Here is a 21,118-nt window from a genome sequence, read left to right on the forward strand (position 1 = left end):
TCGTTTTTTTTTTTTACATTTACTTCATTTTCTGTTTTCAATCTTGGTTGCTTGTAATGGTGTTGCAAACAAAGAGGCCATCATATGCAGTCAACTGGAAATGTGTTTGGGGAGTTATTTGCTAGGCAAATTGACTGATCAACTGCCACAGAAGCCTCTGTTGATAAATAAAAGCTCCGCCTATCACATCTCTCGCAGCATCAGGGTTCAACCCAGACATTTGCATGTGTCATAGTCAAATTTGTTAAAAATACGTTTGCAAATCATTTCTAGAATTTATTGTGCACCTTCTTCCTGGAGTTTCACAGCAGCTGGCAGGTTGTAAATCACATCACAGAAAGATGAAGAATTTCTTTTCAACTGCTTTCCTGTGCATGTCTGAACCATCATGTTCAGTTGTTGTATGGATTCAAAAACACAGTCAGGCATCTGGTGCTGTAAGGTTAAGGAATTGTTTTAATGTTATAAATTATGTGCAAATGCAATTAGATCCAGGTCTGTTCATAGCCCCGGCAAGGTACGATAAGATAAAACTTAATTATCCCCATAGGGACGATGGGTAAGATCATCATCATTTACTGATGCCTCCCTCCTCCGCTTCTTCTTCCTACACTTTAACTTTGCTCCTTTTTAGCTCTCTAACGCCTGTATGGCGTATCAACTGCATTTGAGCTCCTGTCATATTTGTATATGGCAGCCATGACGCTTCTGCGGAGCTCAAACGGTGGTTTTTAAAGCTCCCTGTCTGCATGGGCAGCTGAGGTCTGGAGGCATCCAAGCTGTTCAGTCTTTCACCTTCGCTCGCGGCCCCTCCCCCAGGTCAGCGGCCATACATTAGATCAAGCTAGGCCTCAAAGGGTCAAGCAACCAGTGCCAATCATTCCACAGTGCGCGATACGCAGGAGGGCAAAAAAAGACTATAAGCCTTTATAAAAAATATTATCTCTTTATCATTTGGTAGTCAGTATCTTTTCCCTGATATGGTATTTATCCCTTATTTGCATTAATGTCACGAGTTGAGATGCCAAATTTAATCTGCCTTCAAAATCTACTAGTAGTAAAGAACTGTGGTAGAATTTTAATGTTATATGTGCAATTTCCTGATAAATCTCCCATATAAAAATAGAACTGTTTTTACATGTTGTACAGGTATTTCTGTTTAATGTAAGCAGTTTAAATAATTCATAATGGCTATTTTATACTATTTCCCAATTTAATGTAAATTAGCAGTCATTTAAAAGTGTTCAATAAAAATAGTAATAGTAATATTAAAATGGCAACAACAGTGTGACAGACATGTATACACCCTTTTCTTTTTCAACCCTGTTCTTTCCAAGCTCCTTACAATAATAACAACATGGTGTTTCTGACTGTTCTCTGTGTATCTATGCCTGCATATACTCCAGACTGCACTGTAAGGAAACTCTATGGCTCATTTGCCTCTGCTCCTGCACCCTGAGAATTGACTGTGTAAAAGAATCATCCTCAGCTTGAATCTATTATCACCTGATCCTGTACTGTTGCAAGTCTGCCAGGTCCACGGATAGAACAGTCTCACGTTTAACCCTTTCCTCTCTGCTGGATGGCGTTCTCTTTCCCTGACTATTACCAAGAGTAAATGTTTTTCTTCACCCTCTCCAATGAGTAATTTTTGGTGTCGAACTTGTCTCTAACCTTTTCCTACCCCCTTTTGTTTGGCTTTTGTTTGGCAACAGCTGTTATCATGGATTTCTTTTTCTTTTTTTCTTCTTCTTTTTTTTTTTTTTGGTCAGCTGTGATTGCTTCGGGCAAAACAGGAGCAGATGGTGTTTTGCTATGCATGAATGGAGCGTTAGAGGAGTTGGACTGAATAGGCCAAGTTTTGAATGGTGTCTACACAGCACCTGCCTCTTGTAGCAGCAGGGACATCCTAGTGGCATGATCTGTCTTGGCTTTGCTGCCATCGTAAGGGATGAAAGAAAGAAACAGAGGGGGAACCTTGTTGGGTACCGTCCATATTTATTGATTTTCCTGCAAGTCGTGGCATAATGTGGTGTACAGTCAGTTTGAGTTAATTGGATGTGACACAGCATGCACGTGTAATCTATCACTCTAGTCTCCTGGTACACTTTATCAGTTTTGTTGCCATAGAAACATGTTGGCTCTGTAATAGCCTATATTAACAGGCTAAGTAAGTTGCAATAAAAGGCAATTTCAGAGTTGGGATCCTCTGCTGAACACAAAGCCTATAAAATACTGATGAAATAAATCGGAAAGTGGCAGCAGGGGGAGAGCGAGCTGGATTTTTATATTCTTAAACTAAACAAAGTCCAAATAAAAAGAAACTGCTATCATTTCCATGCAATGCAGGGACATCTGTCAACCTCTGGGGCATGATGATCTGTCACAATAAAAAAAAAAGAAGCTTTTTCAAATCACTGACAGCTTGCTGAGCATGTTTTTAGAGCAACTGTATAATTCAACTGAGGATAAATGCTCCAGATGCATTTGGTCTGCAAAAAACTGACAATGCACAATAACAAACTGAGCTAACCATAATAATCTGAAACAAACCAGTCCCTAACTCATATTTTCACTGATGTCACTGTTATAAACAGTTTTTCTTTGGACTTTTGATGTTTATTCCATGACCTTTTATTACGTTGACTGTAAGGTAGTAGTGGCTTTCTTATCTGCTTTCCATTTCTGCTTAAGCCACACTCAAATACATGGTGTTTAAACATTGTTTAAACATTAGATAACAGCAGATTGTGATCTGTTTCAATATTCTATTTATTATGATCACATACAGTTAATCATTTACTGTTGTGGGGAAAGAGGATTATTCATTACTAGCACCAAGTCACCAGAGTACAGACCAGCGATGTGCATTTTTTCTTTTGGTGCATGCTAACATGGAGGTATCAGATCTGTGACAGCGTAGCAGTGCACAAGCTGACAGAGGTCACAAGACTGGCAGATCAGACTTACCTTAACAGAATTCAACAAAAGCAGGGGATAAGCCTAATGGCTGAATCACTCGGTCTCCAAGGCAACATCATTGTGCTGAATTCCGTGGATGGAAAATGTGTGTGCACATGCATGTTTCTTGTGCAAACGTGTTTGCGAAAGATCAGAAAGATGGAAAGGGAGCAAAAGAGTATAAATCTAAATATTTATGCATGGATCAAGTTTTCTGCAGCCTGATAAATTTATATTTGTTAAATCCGTTTCCCCTAAAATTCAAAAAAATTATATTTTTAAATTAAATCAAAGTGCTAAATTAACTGACTAAATCAGAAAGGCTGCAAAGGGTATCATAATATTTACACTAAGCCTATTGAATATTCTATTAACTTTGCTAAGAGTCTTTGTCTGTGGTGCTCCTTCAGTCTGGCAGGTCAAAAGTTCCCTAAACAAGCGTTACCATTGGTCAGGGATGTCAGCAGTCCGGCAGACTAACAGAGCAGCCAGCAGCCCCTTCCAAACAAAGTTCACTATTCATCTCAAAGGTCAATAGTTCTCTCTGTGAAGCTCATCAACGCAAGGTCAAGAATTCTTTAAATGTAGTCAGCCATTTCACTGGAGGTCTGATTCCTCCTAGTAAACAAAGCTTGACATTGGACTTGTAGAGGCAGATGTCTCTGCACTCTACTGGATCAGGTCTTATTAGGGAAAAAAAGGGTTGTTTTTCCTCCTTTTTCTTTAGGAGACAATGTTTAGGTTGCCATATCATAGTGGCAGGTTCTGCATCTGCAACCAGACTGTGCGAGTGACTGCAGCGTGGGTCTTATGGTCAGATGGTCAGTGTCAGCAGGGCTTTTGTTAAGCTCATATTGTATCTGTGCAGTGAACGGGAAAATAACAAAAGAGCCAAATAAATCATTAAAATACAGAATCCCTTAGCTTCCACATCTGACTCCTTAGTCATCCTTGGCACTGTGCCCACCAACTGACCTCAGTGGGGAAGAAGGGGACAATTAGGTCACTTCATGACTGCATTACTCAAATGACATATTAATGTCATACTGCCCTTCATGCATTTCATCAGCCTTAGTTAATGATGAGGACAGGAAGAAAGAACTGCATAAGTTATTGACTGCTTCATTCTGTGATCATATCATATCGCACTGAGGAAACAAATGATCTTTTGGATACAAGGCTGATGCATAAAGCAGGTGAATACATTTATTTATTCACCTATTCAGATGAAGCCAGCCTTCATGATCCGGGGATGTATAGCAGTGTATTATTCTTGTAAATTATGTGTGTGTGTATAATGGTGTTTTGAAAATATCTGTAACCTTTTTATTGCACAGTCCCATAACTCCAACCCTGGCTATGAGATATTTGTACACACAGTGACCGCAGTACTGAGGGGTTATGGAATAACAAGAAGCTCCATGCATTATTAATGGGCTCTGCTGTGAATCTGTTCAGAATAATAACAGCGATTTCCCAGAGCCTCATTACTGTGTGTTTTTAAAGCATGTGTTTGGTATCCATGGACACCCGCTCTCACATTCTCTTCTTCCCCCTGTATTGAGATTCAGGTCATGCACGGCACTTGCTGTTTTTAATTTTCATTTCATCATAAGCACTTTAAGACTGTTGCCAGTGCTTATTTGCAGTTTTCCTGCAGACCTCTTCACTCAGGCTTCTGACAGGACAGATGCTGCAATTAATCACGGCAGAGAAATGGGCATCATTTCCACACCGAGCTGAAGAACCAATCACCGCAGCAGCAGAGGCAGCAGAGGCAGGCCTCCGCTCCAAATTACAAATGCCTTCCTAAAACTAACTAATTGAAAACAAACCAAAATGTGAAAATTCTATCAAGCTGCTATCACAGAAGCGCAGGAGCGAATTCACTTTCCTAATTTGTAACTAACATTAACCCGTGTTTAAAATGTCTCAGCTGCCATTGGAAGAAATAAAGGCCCCTTCTCTGGGCCAGTGGATTCACAGCCTATTGTGAAGATATGATAATTATTGTTTGCCTGCCTTCCCTCCCCCGCTCACCATATTATTCAAGGGAGCACAGCAAACCCCTGGGGATGTCTTGGAAATGAAGTGATTTTAAAAGGGAGTAAGAAAGAGGCAGAATCCAGTGCACTGGTGTGTGAGAAGGGGACTGTTATTGAGACAAGTACCAGTTACATGCTGACCTCGTCCAGTATCAACACTGTTTTTACACACAGTAACAATGGACTTCCATTCAAATCACTGAGAAACAGCACAGAGTATAATAAAGCCAACATGAATGCTCATATAACCTTGTAAAGTATTGTTCTCATAGATTTACTTCATAGAAAACATACAAATTTATCTTTTTTATACCTGGTGAGCGCTATGAATATCTATAACTGCGGTTCTCTTCAATAACTAACAAGGAAATGAAGAAGTTACGAATAGAAATTATGATTAATATAAATTTTTGAAAGAAAACAGTTCCTTCAAATAAATATTTGTGATTGAGAGTTTAATTTTCAACAGAGACACAAAGAAATATATAATACTTCATACAAAATTATGGCTACTATCATATTAGTGGTGGAATGTCTCTGGATTCGTCTTCATGGCTGAGCAAAAACTCCAACATTAATTTACTTTTTCTATCTTGAGCAGAAAACAACCTTTTCAGAACTCCATACGGATATGCATCGACTCTATGGACAGTTTTCAAATGCAGTTGGTTTTTAAGCAAAATACAAACAAAATTAATTGCTGCTATTGTAACTCATAAAAAAGTATAAAAGAGCAGAAATGCACTATGTGATATAGCAATCCACAGGTCGTTTAACAATGTTTTAATTAAAGCCTCACATATTAAAACTTTACAACAGGTGATATGAAAAATGTACAACATTTTCTTGTTTCTTTTTTTCCCCCGGGACTTCTGTACAGCTGGCAAAAATACCTCCGATGCCTTTTCAGTTGGCTTTGGCAGTGCAACAAACTGGCTCTGCTAGTTTTCTTTTTTCCATTTTTTTTTTAAACAATGACAGCATCAAGGAGCAGAGTAAAAATACATCAATCCCCAAACCATCTGCCTTGATCCAGAAATTTGTATTTACCATAAAATATCCCCTTTGTTACACAAAATAAAAACATAATTTAATTGTTAAACATCTGAAGTAAAAACAAATAGATTAAAGAAGACTTTTTTTTTTGGGAGGGTGCCAGTTACACACGTTTCGGCAAATCATCTGGAGGGTAAATTACTGGATAAAGGAGGTCTTGTCTCTTCCCACTCTACGAAACATGTACAGCAGATTACAGCTACAGAGTGATGATGGGATGAAATAAATGATTTATGGCAGTTTCTCTCTCTGTCTGTTCAGTCGTTCATCCACAAATCTGGATCCCAAGACCTGTTATTTTCAGTTGCCCTCATTCTTGAAGAGACACTGTCTGCATTTGTGAAATGTTTTACATTTGTGTTCCAACACCACTGGGCCTCCAACATCCGATGATCTGTAGAGTTACGTCTGCAAGAATGATGGGTGAAAGAGAAAGGTTGGACTAAAGAAAGTTTGCTATATACCGGCCAGTGTGGGAACAAAGACGGATGGTTACTGGTTTCCAGCAAGGATCCTGTGAGTCATTCAGTCCAGGCAAGAGCTGATAAAAATCCTTTTGATGAAACGCATTCAGAGCGTCCTCACACTGCGCTGAACTGACAACTCTGGCCTCATAAATAAAGCTTTATTGTTAAATAAAACAGTGAAAGATTTGCTTCTTTCAACATACTGTGTGTCCAGTCAGTTCAAATTGAAAACTGAAAGACCTCACAAACAAATAAACAATCACTGGGTGCTCGCCCTAAAAGGCTTCCGTCATAGCTTAGCCTATTTTATAGACAAAAACCCAGTTAACATATTAATCCCCTGTACACGCATGTGCATATCTGTCTATATCAATGGACAAGTTCTTTGTATAACATTCTAAATCTTACACACACTTCTTAAGTGCAACTTAGAAAAGCAACATGTTTGATGCTTTTTATTCTATTCCTGTTCTTTTAGATAGGACTTCCATTTGGCTCAGTAAATGCTGACCTGGGATAGGACCTGGGCATGGGCCTGAATTTGGGAAGGATGCGGCTGCTGCTGTGAGGCTGGCTGCGGGCTGCCAAGTGATGCAGAGCCTCCCACTGAATGGGGTGTACCAGGAGAGTGTTGAGGTGGAGAACACTGGGCCTGGTGCTGCTGCTGCTGCTGATGATGATGTTGCTGCTGTTGCTGTTGTTGTTGTTGCTGCTGCTGCTGCTGCTGCTGTTGCTGCTGCTGTTGGAGGTGTTGAATCTGCTGCTGATGCAGCTGATGCTGCATCTGCATGTGCTGCAGCTGCATCTGCTGCTGCTGTTGTTGCTGCTGTTGCTGCTGCATGTGGTGCTGCTGCAGCTGTTGCTGGAGATGATGTTGGAAATGCTGATGCTGCATCTGCTGCTGGATTTGCTGGTGATGCATCTGCTGCTGCTGCATCTGATGGTGCTGGAGGTGCTGCTGCATCTGCTGCTGCTGTTGCTGCTGCTGGAGCTGCTGCATTGCATGCTGTTGCACCGGTTGCATGGGTGGGCTCATCTGAGAGACTGCTGTGGACTGGGCACCTGCCACCATGGACCCTCCAGCACCCATCTGGCCGAGCAGCTGCGGAGGCATCCCAGATGACATGTTCTGGTGGGAAACTGTAACAGAGGTCACGATTTGACTGCCCCCTAGTCTCATCTGCAGAGGCTTTGGGGCAATGGCCCGTGGCAGGGCTTGTTGAAGAGCCTGGGAAGCTGATGGCATGGAGGGGTGCTGGTTGAGGGGTGACGGCAGCACCAGGCCAGGGGACAGGCTTGTGGAGGCCAGGGTCTGCTGCACTGAGCGAATTGTCTGGGCTTCAGCTGATTCTGCTGCAGCCTGGATAAGAGAAAAACATAAAAACTTATTACGATTACAGATTTCTCCCATTTAAAATCCCACTACATCCCTTTAAAAGACTAGCATATAGTATCTAGTAACTACTTCAGTCATTATAAGTCCTCTACAACTTCACAGTGCATAATATGACACAATGAACTCAATAATTCACATCACCTTTCTGATAAATTCACACATTTTAAAGGTGAAAAGAAGAAATGGTTTCTCACCTTGGAAACCAGGCTCGCACGGTATGCTGCTAGAGCTTTTAAATATTCTTTCTTGGCAGCTTCTGTTTTGCTTTTGTAAACCTGTGATGACACAAAAATGTGTGTGAACAGAAAATTACAGCTTTTAAAATGGCAAATAATAATAATTTAAGGTAGACTGCATACTACTTTAGAGTGGCGCTAAACTCTGTAGTACCTGCTTCTGTTCCTCTCCAAGACCATCCCACATAGATGCCACAATCTTTGACACTTCTCCAAAGGTGGCATTAGGATTCTGACCCTTGATAGCAGCCTGAGTGTCTCTAAAGAAAAGGGCATAAGCTGACACCGGCTTCTGGGGCTCATTGGGATCCTTCTTCTTCTTCTTTTTCGGGGTCTTAGACTTCTTTGTGGGATCAATGGGGGCTGGTCGTTTCTCCCCAATGACCTGAAATGATGGCAGAGTTAACATAAGAACAATAACAAAAGTGCTCTTTAACAGAGTCTACTTTTTACTGCTACCTTTTAATACAGTAATCCAAATCATTAAAAGTTTGCTCACCCTGTTGGCTTCATCCTGCTCATCCTCATTGATGGAGCTGGAGGGTGAAGGTGTTGCAGACTTGCTGGCAGGAGGTGAGGGGGAAGTGTGGGTGATGTTGGGTCCTGCCATGTTTAAGGTTAGCTGTGTGTTGAGCTGGGATTGGTTGATGGTGGTCAGCTGATTTCGTGACATCATACCATTGGGGCTGTTCATGCTGATGATTGACTTCATCACCATGGCTGGGTTGGATGGATATTGACGTAGATGACCCGGGCCAACGTTCTGCAAAGAAATTCACATAATGGCAAACACCACTTGTTAAAATAATTCAATAAAACTGTACTGTAAAAATTCCTGTTTTTGTTGACTGAGGCCCTTTCTGTTTTTTTTTCCCTGTACAGACTTCATGCTGCACCTAATTTGTTTCTGCTATCCAGCTTGAATAGCTGTACTCGGTGTGACACCATCCTGCCCAAAGCTTGAGAACCTGTATTCCTTTACCACAGCAGGAATGGGGTCATTGGATTCTGTGGGTTGTTATGTAGCAGATTACATGTCATGATGTCCTGGGTCTTAAATGTCTCTATTACAAGACCTGATAAATTATCTCAACACTCGAGGTGCCATCTTTATACGTCAGTAATAGATGACTACACAGCTTGGTTGATTCATTTCAAAACTCTATTGTATGGAAATCTGTGACACAGCTTTAGACTGCCCAGTCCCTGTAGGGAAACAGTGGACTTCAAATGCCACAGTAATATTACATATGTGTGTGTGTCAGTTTGTATGCACTACTTTATTTAAGGTTATACAACTCCGAAGTAGGCACCTTTCAAAGATCATGCTTCACTGTTAAAGAGTGGAAAAAAAATACTTGTACAGATCAGCTCCATAAATCAGCCAGTTGAAGGAATGAAGCTTAAGAGGTTTGGACAGGTCCCATCCATTCTGCCATCCAGGGTATAATGTAATAACATTTTCTCTTTCACCTTTTCCTAGTAAAACATTCAGTTCTTGAAAGAGTCTTAAAGAAGGTACAGGCGAAGTGTTTGCATTGATTGTGGTGAGGAGGAAATTACGAAGCCTGCCAGCTCTCCAGAGGGAAGACTGATCAGACAGCCAACAGAGCTGACATGGAACAGAGAGGGGATGTGAACACAACAGAAAAGGTGATTTGTTCTCCCTGGGTACATCCATCTGGTATTCAGCAGCACAAACTCAATCTCTCCCAACATCAACACATCATAAACCCACGCACCTGGCTTTATTGAAAGAACCTTATGAATGCCCGTCTTCGAAAACAATATTGTAACACCATTCCAGACAGAAACATATTGGATCTACAATCCATTTCTTTCTCATATGCCATGTCTACTGCTTATCATAAATACAATCTATGAAGTGAAAATGGATTTATATTTACATGAAAGAGCGGGTTTCAACAAAGAGATGAGGAAAAGTTGGGGAAAGAAATTTTAAAAACATATTGTTATTGTTCTTCAAATATGGAAATCCTCACAAATAAAAGCTGCAATAAACAAGCCTGCAACCAAATGACTGTGCTTTACATATGAGCAACCCACTATGTTCCAAGTGCTATTGTCATCTTCATTACTGGGAACACGATGGCTCACCGTTTGCTCTTTGCTCGCTACGAACATCAAAGATGCACACACTGAGCTCATTAGTCGTGGCCATCTGTATAATAACACTTTTGCCCAATCCTTATGGTGCAGTTTTGACTTAGAGCAGTGGCTCATTTTGCCGTTTGGGATGTGGTGAATTCTTTGAAATGGCTTCAAATTAAATATAGTGCATTAAAGAAACAAAGAAAAAAAATGTTTTAATGGTCACCTTTAGACACATCATTATATCACATTCAACACCCTGCTAAATATCTGGTTTTACAACATGTTTCTGCAATAACCAGAGTACCAGCAATTTAGCACCTCACTCTACAAAAAAGCGACGGCAGTTGCGTCACTGAAATGCCAGCATTAGAACATCTGATTTGAATAAAAACATAACAGCTAATAAGTTAGTCAAAGAAATCATCTTAAGTAACAGTTGTCTTGATTGCGAATATGAATCTGATACTAGGGAGGTTTATTTATGTCCCTCTGGCTTCTCATTTGCATTTTGATTGCAGCATTGTCTGGAGTCACAGCAGACATCCAACCAGATAGTTTGATAGTCATCGTAAATCTGCAAATAATTCTTTATCTTGGGTACACAGTGGCCAGATGTGCCCTCCTCAATCAGATTTGTGCGTTTCTAGGTGTGCTCCTATCTGTGTGTTTGCACATCAAACACTAACAAGCTGAAATGTACTCTCTAATCAATAAAAGGTTTTTTGAATGTAAATTCAGTTTGGGCGATACCCCATTGTGTTGCTTTAAAATTGCAAAGCTGAAATGACTCACAACAAAAGAATGATTTTTAGAATATGCTGCAAAAAAAGAAGAAATAGATTGTTTTGTTTTGTACATTATCACCGACTTTAACCACTCTGAACACAGCAGCAGCATAAAGTGTTCTGAAAGCTAGCACATGAGTGTAAAAAAATGTTTATTATATTCATTTATTTATTTTTTGACAATGCATGAAACCCTTTCCACAATAAAACGCAGGTCAATAAAACCAGCAGCGGAGCTGAAAAAACAACATTATGCATTCGCCAAGTGATAAAAATCTCAACACCGATGTCAATGAAAACAGACTCTAGTCTGTTCTTAAAGATATTGAAAATCAGAATTTGGGAAGAATTTATGAACAGTGGCACCAAGCTGTAACAGGCTGAAAAGAATGTTAACAAGTTCAATTTCCATTCAATCAATGCCAGAGCTCTTGGAAATGTTCCGTGGCAGGAGAGGAGTAAAATCATCTATATGTTAATTATAAGGATGAATCCCCCAGTAACTTTCGCCAGCATGAAAGGTCAGTCCTATTAAAGATAGTTTATCAGTGCTCTGCACATATTCCTTTACTCGGCTTCTAAACGGGAACATCATTTTATTTTTTTTTCCCTTCCATTTTCTGCAACCTGCTGAAGTCTGTGCTTAAGCCAAATGAGAAAAATGGAATTTTGAATGCCGGTAAAGGCTATAATAGCACGAAGATAAATTGTTTTTCTTTCCTCTGCCCTGTCTCAGTCAAACACACTTCGCTCTCTTTCCCTCTCTGTGGTGTGCAAACTCACTCCATCCATCTCGCCAACCTCTAACCCCCACTTAAAAACAAATCTCTCTCCTTCTCTCCTCCCCCCTCAAACTGCAAGGCCAGCAGGTCCCCTCCCCCTTTGTCTGGTGCAGCCACTGACCCATACCCCTATCCACCATTTCTCCTAGTGCATTATGGGTATTTAAAACTTGTCCAACATGACATCATTTCAGTTTGTGAGCTGCCTGAGAAAAGTAAATTACAGAATCAATCATGCAGAAGGTCAAGCTGAGACTTCATTACAAGTATTGCATGCCTGCATGAATATCTTTCATTTCTGACTGACCCAATATGTCACAATAGCTGTCTGTCGGGAGAGGAAAGAAAAAAGAAGAAGAAGAAGAAGAAAAAAAATCTCTTAAATTGATGTACAACTCATGTCAGTGCTTCTTGGCTTGGAAAGGAGATAAGAGGACAGTGTAGAAAAACATGCTTTCTGCAACACTGCTCACATTTTCCATTTGATTCAGGATATAGTGGTTTTTGACCAGTCAGAATTGTGGGTATTATACTCACTCACAATCTACACAGTATCGTGGCATATCAAATCATGTGAACGGCAAACTACAAATGGCTTTTTCAGACTTACTTTTATCTTGCATGATGGATGCCGTTCAAACGCCACCATCGCTTATTAGCATATCTTTGCTGCTGCAAAGCTAATGACATGTGAAACAGCTAGTTGGTAATGAAAAATATATAATGCATTACCACATAGTGGTAAATGTAATAAGACAGCAGGGCTCATATCTTCTAAATATTGATTTTAACATCTAATACAACCGGTTGACTAGTGTAGGGATCAAATCCAATCAGAGAGGACACAGAGCCCATTTCACTACATGCTTACACGTGTCAAGAAAACCCTCAAATGTGGTGAAGGCACCAGGTGTTTTTTGAAATAGAACCCAGAGACCCTTGCTGTGCAGCAGGGAGAAAATCGAGAAGAAATTGTGAATAAAGCAATACTGGCAGCTCTAACTCCAGTACTATTTGGCACTATTGAGACTCAATCACAAATCAGGAGGACACATGCTGGGAGACAAAAATGAGAGTCAGAAGCTTGTTAGGAGAGCAGATTAAATAAATAATGACTTCAGATTCAGGGCTTGCCAGGCACATTGCAGCTGAGAAAATGTATTTCTCTTTGTAGAAGCCCAGCATCTGTGGCCAATTTGCAAGACATACGCTGAACATTAAGGGGAGAGGAATTAGCAGAACACTTGGCAATGCAATGACATGGAAGAAGCTTTTTGAAAATAGCCCAGGTATATTTGCTGGTTGGGTTTCTCATTAAGTTCTGATAAGAGACAGGCTTTCACACAGGCTAAGTATTCTACACGAGTAAGCTAGCACAGAGGAAGGAAACCAAGACAAGAGTTTGGGAAATATGAGCATGGTGGCTTGATGAAAAATGTAATTGCAATAGTGCACGGTTTATTTGTTTGCCCCTGAAGCCATAACAAATAACACAGAATGTAATCATGTATATAAGGTTGTCATTCCTTTATCAGTGTGCTGACAAAATGACAAAATACCCCTGTTAGGGCCTTCGTAAATCATTGTCTCTATATATGGAATACAGTGAAAACAGTGCTGTTACTTATCTCATTTAGTTGCCTTCTCTTCTCAAAGCAAAGATAAAACCACAGATGAATAGAATTTCTAAAGGCATTGTCACAAGACTTTTGGGGATCAATCCCATTTACAGGAAAAATGAGGGGCCACCACAAGTCTTCCTGCGGTACAATGTGCGATGACTGATAACGAGTGAGTAGTGTGCCGACGACAATGCCACGAGGCAAAGAGTAAAAACCCACATTCTCCCCTCAGTTTTTAATAGAGTCTCTGCACAATCAGAGACATGAGCCATGCAAATGGTGTTAAAGAGGAATAATGTTTGAGAATCAAATCTAATCCTCCAGCAAGTCATGAGAACAGTCAGGAATGTAATTGTGTCAAGGTTCCGTTTCTTCCAGATGCAGAAAGCTTAACTGACCATGAAATGAAAATTCTTTAGGCAAAAAGCCTTCAGGGGCTCACTTACTGTATGCAGCCGAGATATTTTAAAAGCTGCAATTATTTCACATGCCAGAAGCATGGGAGCAGGAAAAAGAGCTGTAAAATGTTACAGTCCTTTCCCATATGGAATGTAAATAAATATACCTAATATCACTGTGATTCAACAAATGTGTTAGGGAGAAATGGGGGCAGAGGGTCTAAAACACATTACATTTATTCACACACACTTCTAATAATAATAATGGCGCCTCATCTCAATGCAATCTGATTTGTGACTCACAAAGCAAATGCACCATCAATACCATCATCTTTTTGCTGATGCCTTTGTCCTTTCAATTCTTCCCTCCTAAATGAATCTTCCATTTTTGTAATGGCTCTGTAAGACAACTAGGCAGCCAGTGACATTTCCATTTTTCCTCCTCAGTGCTTCCATGATTGTGGCATTTGAAAATGCCTGTCCAGCCTCAGACAACGATCTCACAATCTGTAGCACACAACAGTATCAACATAAAGAAAGTGATTAGTTCACTCTACAGTTCTATGTTTAATCAAGTGCAATAATATTAACCAATTAAAATTCTATGTATCAACATTTTACTAGTGGGATAATTCTCCCCAGTCCTAAACTCTAAAAATAGCATGTGTCGTTACTGAAGACCTCATGTGACACTTTGCTGAAGCGCAGATCAGCATTTACAGCAGGAAAAAAAAAGGTTTCAGGAGGTAACATGAATTAAATATGAGCATGTGAAACTGTGGCACGTTTGGGTCCCATTTTCACCGTCCTCCTGGGGATGAATGAGCATTGTACTCTAACACCTGTGATCTATTCACATCTGTTCACCTCATATAGAGAGGGATCATTCACATTCCTGTTTTGTTTTTTTTTGTTTGTTTTTTTTTAACAGATAAAAAATGCTCACAGTAAGTAACATAATATCATGACATTTACTCAATGTGATCATATACCTCCTGTGTTGTAAACAAGGCCAGATGCTGTGCCAGATGCACCGACAATAGGAGGCATGCAAAACTCTGAAGGTGACATTACAGTATGGTTCAGTAAAAGGGCCTTCTTATAAAGGTGGATTAGTGCAGCTCTCCAAATTCTGTCTTAAAGTCTTTCAGTTTGGATACATCATCAAAAAATAAATCAAGATTTCTTATTCTAGATAAATGAGAGCAAGATAATGTTTTTTTTTTTCTTCACTTAGTTGTGAGATGGCAGCGCTCACCACAGACTGGCCGTTGTTGACAGACACCCCTTCTTGGTCCATCATGTTGCGTGAGATGGTAATCGAGGGCAGATCCAGACTCTGTGGGGGAAACTGGGGGATTAAGGGACCCCTGTGTGGAGCTGGGGGCTCAGGCATTGCTGGGAATGGCGAGTCCACTTCTGACAGACCCAGACCGGACTCCGTCTCAGGTGGAGGTGTAATGGGAGGAATCTCAAACTCCTCGTCTCCCAAGCTGGGTGTATGAAAAGTCTGCAAGAAAGAGGAACAAAGAAGAAAATTATGAAACCCACCAACACAAAAGAGGCAGGAAGCATTCGTTGAGGTGGGCCTTATCTAACAGGCTGGAAGGAAACCTTCAGGGATTAAATCAGATGACTTTGTTTAAGAGATGGAGTGTTTTAGTGGAGTGGTAACGCACTTTTCTGTAAGTGCACTAAGATGTAACATTTCCTAAACCTATTAAAGTCCACTTTGAGGAAAAAGAAGGAAGAAGGCGAGTGTGGAGAAAGACGTCAAAAGCAAAAATATCAAGCAGCAATCATGGGAGAGAGAGGATACATGATAAAAGCCCTTAATCTTGGGGATGTTGGGTTGAAGTGCAGTGAAAATACACGTCACAGGGAGATGGGTTTAAAGAACATTTTCAAAGATTATAACGCTTGGCCAGAAGTGTTTCTTTTTGTTCCCCTTGCCTGCACCCTTAAATCTGCTCATCAAACAGCCTAATCCTTCTGCCTTTCGAATTAAAGCTTTTGGTCACACTTAATTTGCTTATGTGCCTTCTTGGAGATGGAACTGTTCACCTACTTGGGTCTTGTTTTCATCTATGCATTGCATTAAGCTACTCTCTGCAAAGCCAAAATATTCATACCCTGACAATGACCACACTGCAGGTTCGCATAAATGCAGGGCCTGCTATCTTAGGTGCTAGGCTTGCTGTGCTTCCAAGTAACCAACGACCTCTTTAAAGCACAGTTCACTTACTGAAAGTAACATGGTTTAAAATGCTAACACTGAGTAAAACAAAACTCATGTTAAACTCCAAGAATTCTTGGAAATGTTAGACTTTGGGTATGTGGACAAAGAGAAGCTAGTTCTGCATCAAGAATCTGCTTGAGGTTGATCACAAACACCATTTTCTTGGCCCTGCGTCACTTTTATAGCAGCGGTTGCTTGTTAAGCCTCCTCCCAAATCCTCATCTAGTTCCTGAAATTTCTCAGACAATCATGGCATGAAAATAATTGGCAAAAAAAAACAAAACAGAAGGAAGCAGGCCCTTATGCCAATTCGAACAGCCACAGATGAGTTTCCCACATGCCGATTCACCTTTTCACACACCTGCCTATAATTCTCAGAGGGATTGAGAGTCCTAGAGATGTTCATGCATTCCTTTTTGAGATAAGCTCCTTTGAAAAGGGTCCCGTTTTTCCCTTACTCTTACCACTTACTCACATGTAAAGCATCATTCAACATCCTGTAGTTCTGGCATGGTGTACAAACAGGAATGGGGACCTTAACCTCAGCAGAGGTGAAGATGTGTTATCTAAAACACCTATAAACCTGATATTAACAACCCCATCTTCCTCTGCTCTGCCTCTGGTAGGTAGGGGATAGAATAACAGAATAGAGACAAGGGAGGGAATATGCCAACACAGACCTTGATTAGGGAGTATTAATGTTCCCCTTGCTTGCTTTAGCACACAGACACTTGAAACTAATTCATTGCCTACTCAGGGCAGCTGTCTTGACAAGCACTGATGAATTCCAGTGGCGGGAGAAGCTAATAGAGTTTTTATTCTCCCATTTTCTTTCTCTCTTCCTGCTCCCTACCACTGCTTCACTTTTCAGTGCTTGTTTCATAGCTAGAGAATCAGTTCTCCTTTCGGAAGGAGCTAAGGTCATATTCCAGGCCTCTGGCTCTCAAAGTGTGAAATAAATCACAAGCACCTTAGGAACATTTACTAACAGCCCACTGTTGTCATACTATGCTCCAGTCCACTCAAAAACCACTGAAAGTTAGTTCACAATAATGCCTGTTCAGCAGCATGTGAATGAAAACCCAGTGTACGTTTATAAGGTTAATAAAACAAAACTGTCATGAGTCATGGACAAAATGTTCCAGTAGCACATGGAAAAGATCAGAGATCGTCTATCATCACAGCCGTCATTCAACTTTTTCAACTTCCCCCGTAGAGCAGGGTCAATCCCCATACCAGCCTTCAGATCTATCGCCCCAGTCTCATCTGGATCACATCATACAACAATCTGAAGACATTGGCACTCTATCATAATCTCTCTAACAGGAGAGTTTCATCCTGCCTCGATCTTGCCTTGTCCACTACAGCCAGATACACTGCTTAGGCTGTGATTCTATGGCCACATTCATCCACGTAAGCCCTGCGGGGATGTTTTTGAGGGGGGGGAAAAAAACATCACTTGCATTTTTTTGCTCTACTCGACTATGAATACTATTTGCTGATCTAAGTAGGTTTCCTGTGGTGTTACACTGTGTAAGGTAAATCAGGGCAGTACTATATAGGGCACTGGCTCCTATATTCTGGTGCATTGTGGCCTGAATTACAAAGCCAACCTAGAGATTTGAGACAAATGTCAAAGAGGAAGGTTGGCTGAGGTCAGCTACACTTTTGTAAGGGAGCAGTACAAGCATGACTGTGACCTTTAAGTGAAACACAGACTTGGTGGAGAGGAATGCTGGTGTTTAGTATCTGCTAAACAGCATGGAAGTGGAGGATAGCGAAAGCAAAAATCACAGTGGATGTGGGAAGATGGAGCAAGATCAGTATCACAGTCTGCGCCTGTATGCTTTGCCTCACTCTGTTAATGATGATACAAATTAACATCAACACCAGGGGCACTGATAATGGAGACATGGAGTTTTTGCCTCATATAGGGGGGAGGTTATGGAAGATGTCAGCTGTCTGTGTAGAAAAGGCCCTCTCCCTAGGGAAGAGGTGCCAGATTTTACTGGATCCCACAGAGTGTTACAGTGTTGCACACTGTCTGGTGTCATTTCACATAAAGCCAGTTTAATTCTTCACCAGGAGCAGCTTAGGGGGCTCTGATCGGAGATTAAGAGATGCACAATCCACTTTCTTCGCATCACCAGCCTGATTATCCATTTAAATTGTTCTGAAAGGCTCAGTAGAGCCAAGTGCCAAGCCAGATGCTGGCTTGGGAAGTGCAGGCATGTACATGTTAAGGGGTGGGCAAAGCAGAACACAACAGACAGAAAGAGAGAAGGATTGTGTGTGTGTGTGTGTGTGTGTGTGTGTGTGTGTGTGTGTGTGTGTGTGTGTGTGTGTGTGTGTGTGTGTGTGTGTGTGTGTGTGTTTCCATTGGCAGACACATGGTTCAGTGGTCTGAGGACAGACAAGGGCTTGTAACAGAGAGGCCTGATGTACCCAGCATGAGCATCCTAAGCAGGTGTGTGGGAAATCCCCCAGTTCTTAGAACCCATTGGAGGTGGATCAGCCCAAATTGTACCAAGAGAAATTCTCAACAGTTGTTATATTGTGCTGGGTCAATTTTCAGTGTAGGATCTATGTGATTTTAGATAAATGCAATAATCAATCAATCACTTGATTGATTATTTACAAAAATATAAGCTTAACTCAAAGTCTTGTTGAACAGCATCCTCAATGCTTGCACTGACAATGCAAATAATTTAAATATCCCTTTTCCCATTTTTACTTGTGTCATAGTAAAAACACCAGTAAAAATGGTGCCATAGATAAACTTTAAAAAGTTAAGAGAAATGACAAATGTAACTTCAGTTTATTAACTTGAATTATGTTTCATTTCGTTGCACTTCACTTTAACAAAAATGTTTAGCTTATGTTGCTACGAGAGGAGCTGTGAGCAGAGCAAAAAGTAGAATGATACTAGAAAGTTGTGCATATCTAGGAACTATGACTTGATTCTCTTCGCATGTGTTTTTTATAGTTAGTTTATTTTTGTCTAAATTACTTTGTCTAGTAAAGATATTCCATAGTTTGGGCAGAACCTGCTTGAATATCTTTTCTGAAATATGTGGAACTGAATGTTTCAGCATCAGTCCCCTTGGTTTCATAATAAATATATGTACCAAATCTCTTGGCAGCCCATGCTTTCCTTTTCATTTTCAAGATGTCACTGAAAGCCAAAAATGTCAACCTTATTATGGTGCTCAAGGACAAGTTATCCCCAAGAGTCCTGTTGCTAGCATGCAGTGGAAAAGAATGAAAGCACAAGACTTTAGTGCAAACACAAAATGTTGTCATAAACAGTATAACATTGGTTTATAGAGAATGTATGAACTACAGAAATATAAAAGGGATGTGACTAGGATGGGAATCACTGAATTTTCCCTTCCAGTGGATTATCCCTGCGGTGCCTTGGAGCTCTTTCAATATCAGAACAAGAGGAAGAAAAAGCTTTTCAGGCAATATTTCCAGTCGTTCAATAAATGTAGTAATGCAATTCACAGATGTAATAACCAAGAGTTGTTAAAGGCAGCAGCATGCAATTACTGCATATAATAGGCCTCAGAATCAATAGAGGCTGGACCGAGGATCCAGTTTCAAATATCTAGACAGGCAGAGTGCAGCTACTCAAATGACAACATCAACCATGGCACCCCTAATCGGCACTATTTCAAATTTGGATCATTTGTAGTCCATTTCTACATATTTATAGTTCATTACATGATGCTAATTTGATTAGGAAAGTAAAGTGATACATCTGAGTGGAACACAATCTCAGTGTACAGTATCCTTTTCACTTAGGAAAGCAGTCAACCTTTCTCTCCTAGGATGTATGCTTTACCAGGCACACCAAGGTCATCTTATCTCATTCTCTAAGTGCATAAGGTAAATGATACAACAGCCATCCAAACAGCAATGCGAGTCTGTCGCTCTGAAGCAGAAGCAATCTCACACACTGTGTGCAGTTTTAAATATACAGTATCCGCTGTGTAAATAAAGAGTAGCTGGATGTAAACAGGTTTGCATTTTTTTTTTGCTTTAAGTCATTTGTGGTAAAGCAAAACATCTGTATATATAGTAATTTTGAAGCAAGGAATAACCCATGCTTATTCTTACACATGAAAGAGTAGGCAAAGTATCCCTATGGCTCGATTTGAAAACAATAACTAACCAAACGTGGGGGCGTAAATTTAACTTTGCCGTGTTTATCATGGAGCCTTCATAAAGGAGACTTCCTTTCCTCTCCTGTAGCCACAACACAAACCAGACACAATCGGTACATTTAACCAGTGCTATTGTACATATGGTGTGAAACCTCACAACTCAAAGTGGAAATCACTTTAATCTCACTTTAGCTCAGATTGCAACAAACAATACTTTGGACACTCCAAATCTTGACAAGAAAACCCTGTGCTTAAGGCTTCTTCTTGCTCTTTCTTTCCTTCAAAGCACAATACCATCTGTGCCCTAACACTGGAAACAGTTGTTCCTTTTGATAAAATGCAAATGAGCTGGGCTGTTTTTATTAAGGAGTGCACCCCCAGCCCATTCCCCCCCGCTTTCACTTACTGCCACAGTGGGCCCTCACAGCTGGGGGCTGAACGCTCTCCAAGCAGCCTGTGTCGGCATGGTCCCTGCTGCAGTGGGCCTCAGCAGCCCGTGGATACAGAGGATGCGCCCACTCAGCGTAAATGTGGGGGAAAATTAGACTTCTTCCATAATACTCTGCGGCTTTGTGAAGCAGCCACTTTATGAACATGAGGTCATGCGCTCCAGACACTTCTGTGTAGCTGCCCGAGTTTGAATGTCACAGTTGCATCCCTGCTGCCCAACTGACATGAATGAAAACAATACGGTTAACAATGACATCTATTTCAGTATTTTGGAGCTACTATGTAATGATGCTTTGCTTTGGGTTTTGAAGCCAGATCAATCTCCCCTGCTAAACTGGATGAGATTAGACAGTTTGAACCACAGAGGATGATGGGTATTTTTGGTGCACTTGTCTCT

General features: G+C 40.7%; 1 protein-coding gene across 1 annotated transcript in view; it reads right to left on the reverse strand.

Annotated features, from left to right (window-relative positions):
- Positions 1–5,262: 5,262 nt before the first annotated feature.
- tox3 (TOX high mobility group box family member 3) overlaps positions 5,263–21,118 on the reverse strand; it is a 37,632-nt gene continuing 21,776 nt past the window's right edge. Inside the window, exons 3-7 of the mRNA XM_035906369.2 lie at positions 15,122–15,373; positions 8,661–8,924; positions 8,316–8,546; positions 8,120–8,200; positions 5,263–7,889 (exon numbers count right to left, since the gene is read on the reverse strand). Coding sequence (XP_035762262.2) covers positions 7,026–7,889; positions 8,120–8,200; positions 8,316–8,546; positions 8,661–8,924; positions 15,122–15,373 — 1,692 coding nt within the window. The 3' untranslated portion in view covers positions 5,263–7,025. The remainder of the gene's footprint in view (positions 7,890–8,119; positions 8,201–8,315; positions 8,547–8,660; positions 8,925–15,121; positions 15,374–21,118) is intronic.

The sequence above is a fragment of the Neolamprologus brichardi genome, chromosome 1, assembly GCF_056152115.1.
Source record: "Neolamprologus brichardi isolate AB-2024 chromosome 1, ASM5615211v1, whole genome shotgun sequence".
NCBI lineage: Eukaryota > Metazoa > Chordata > Actinopteri > Cichliformes > Cichlidae > Neolamprologus > Neolamprologus brichardi.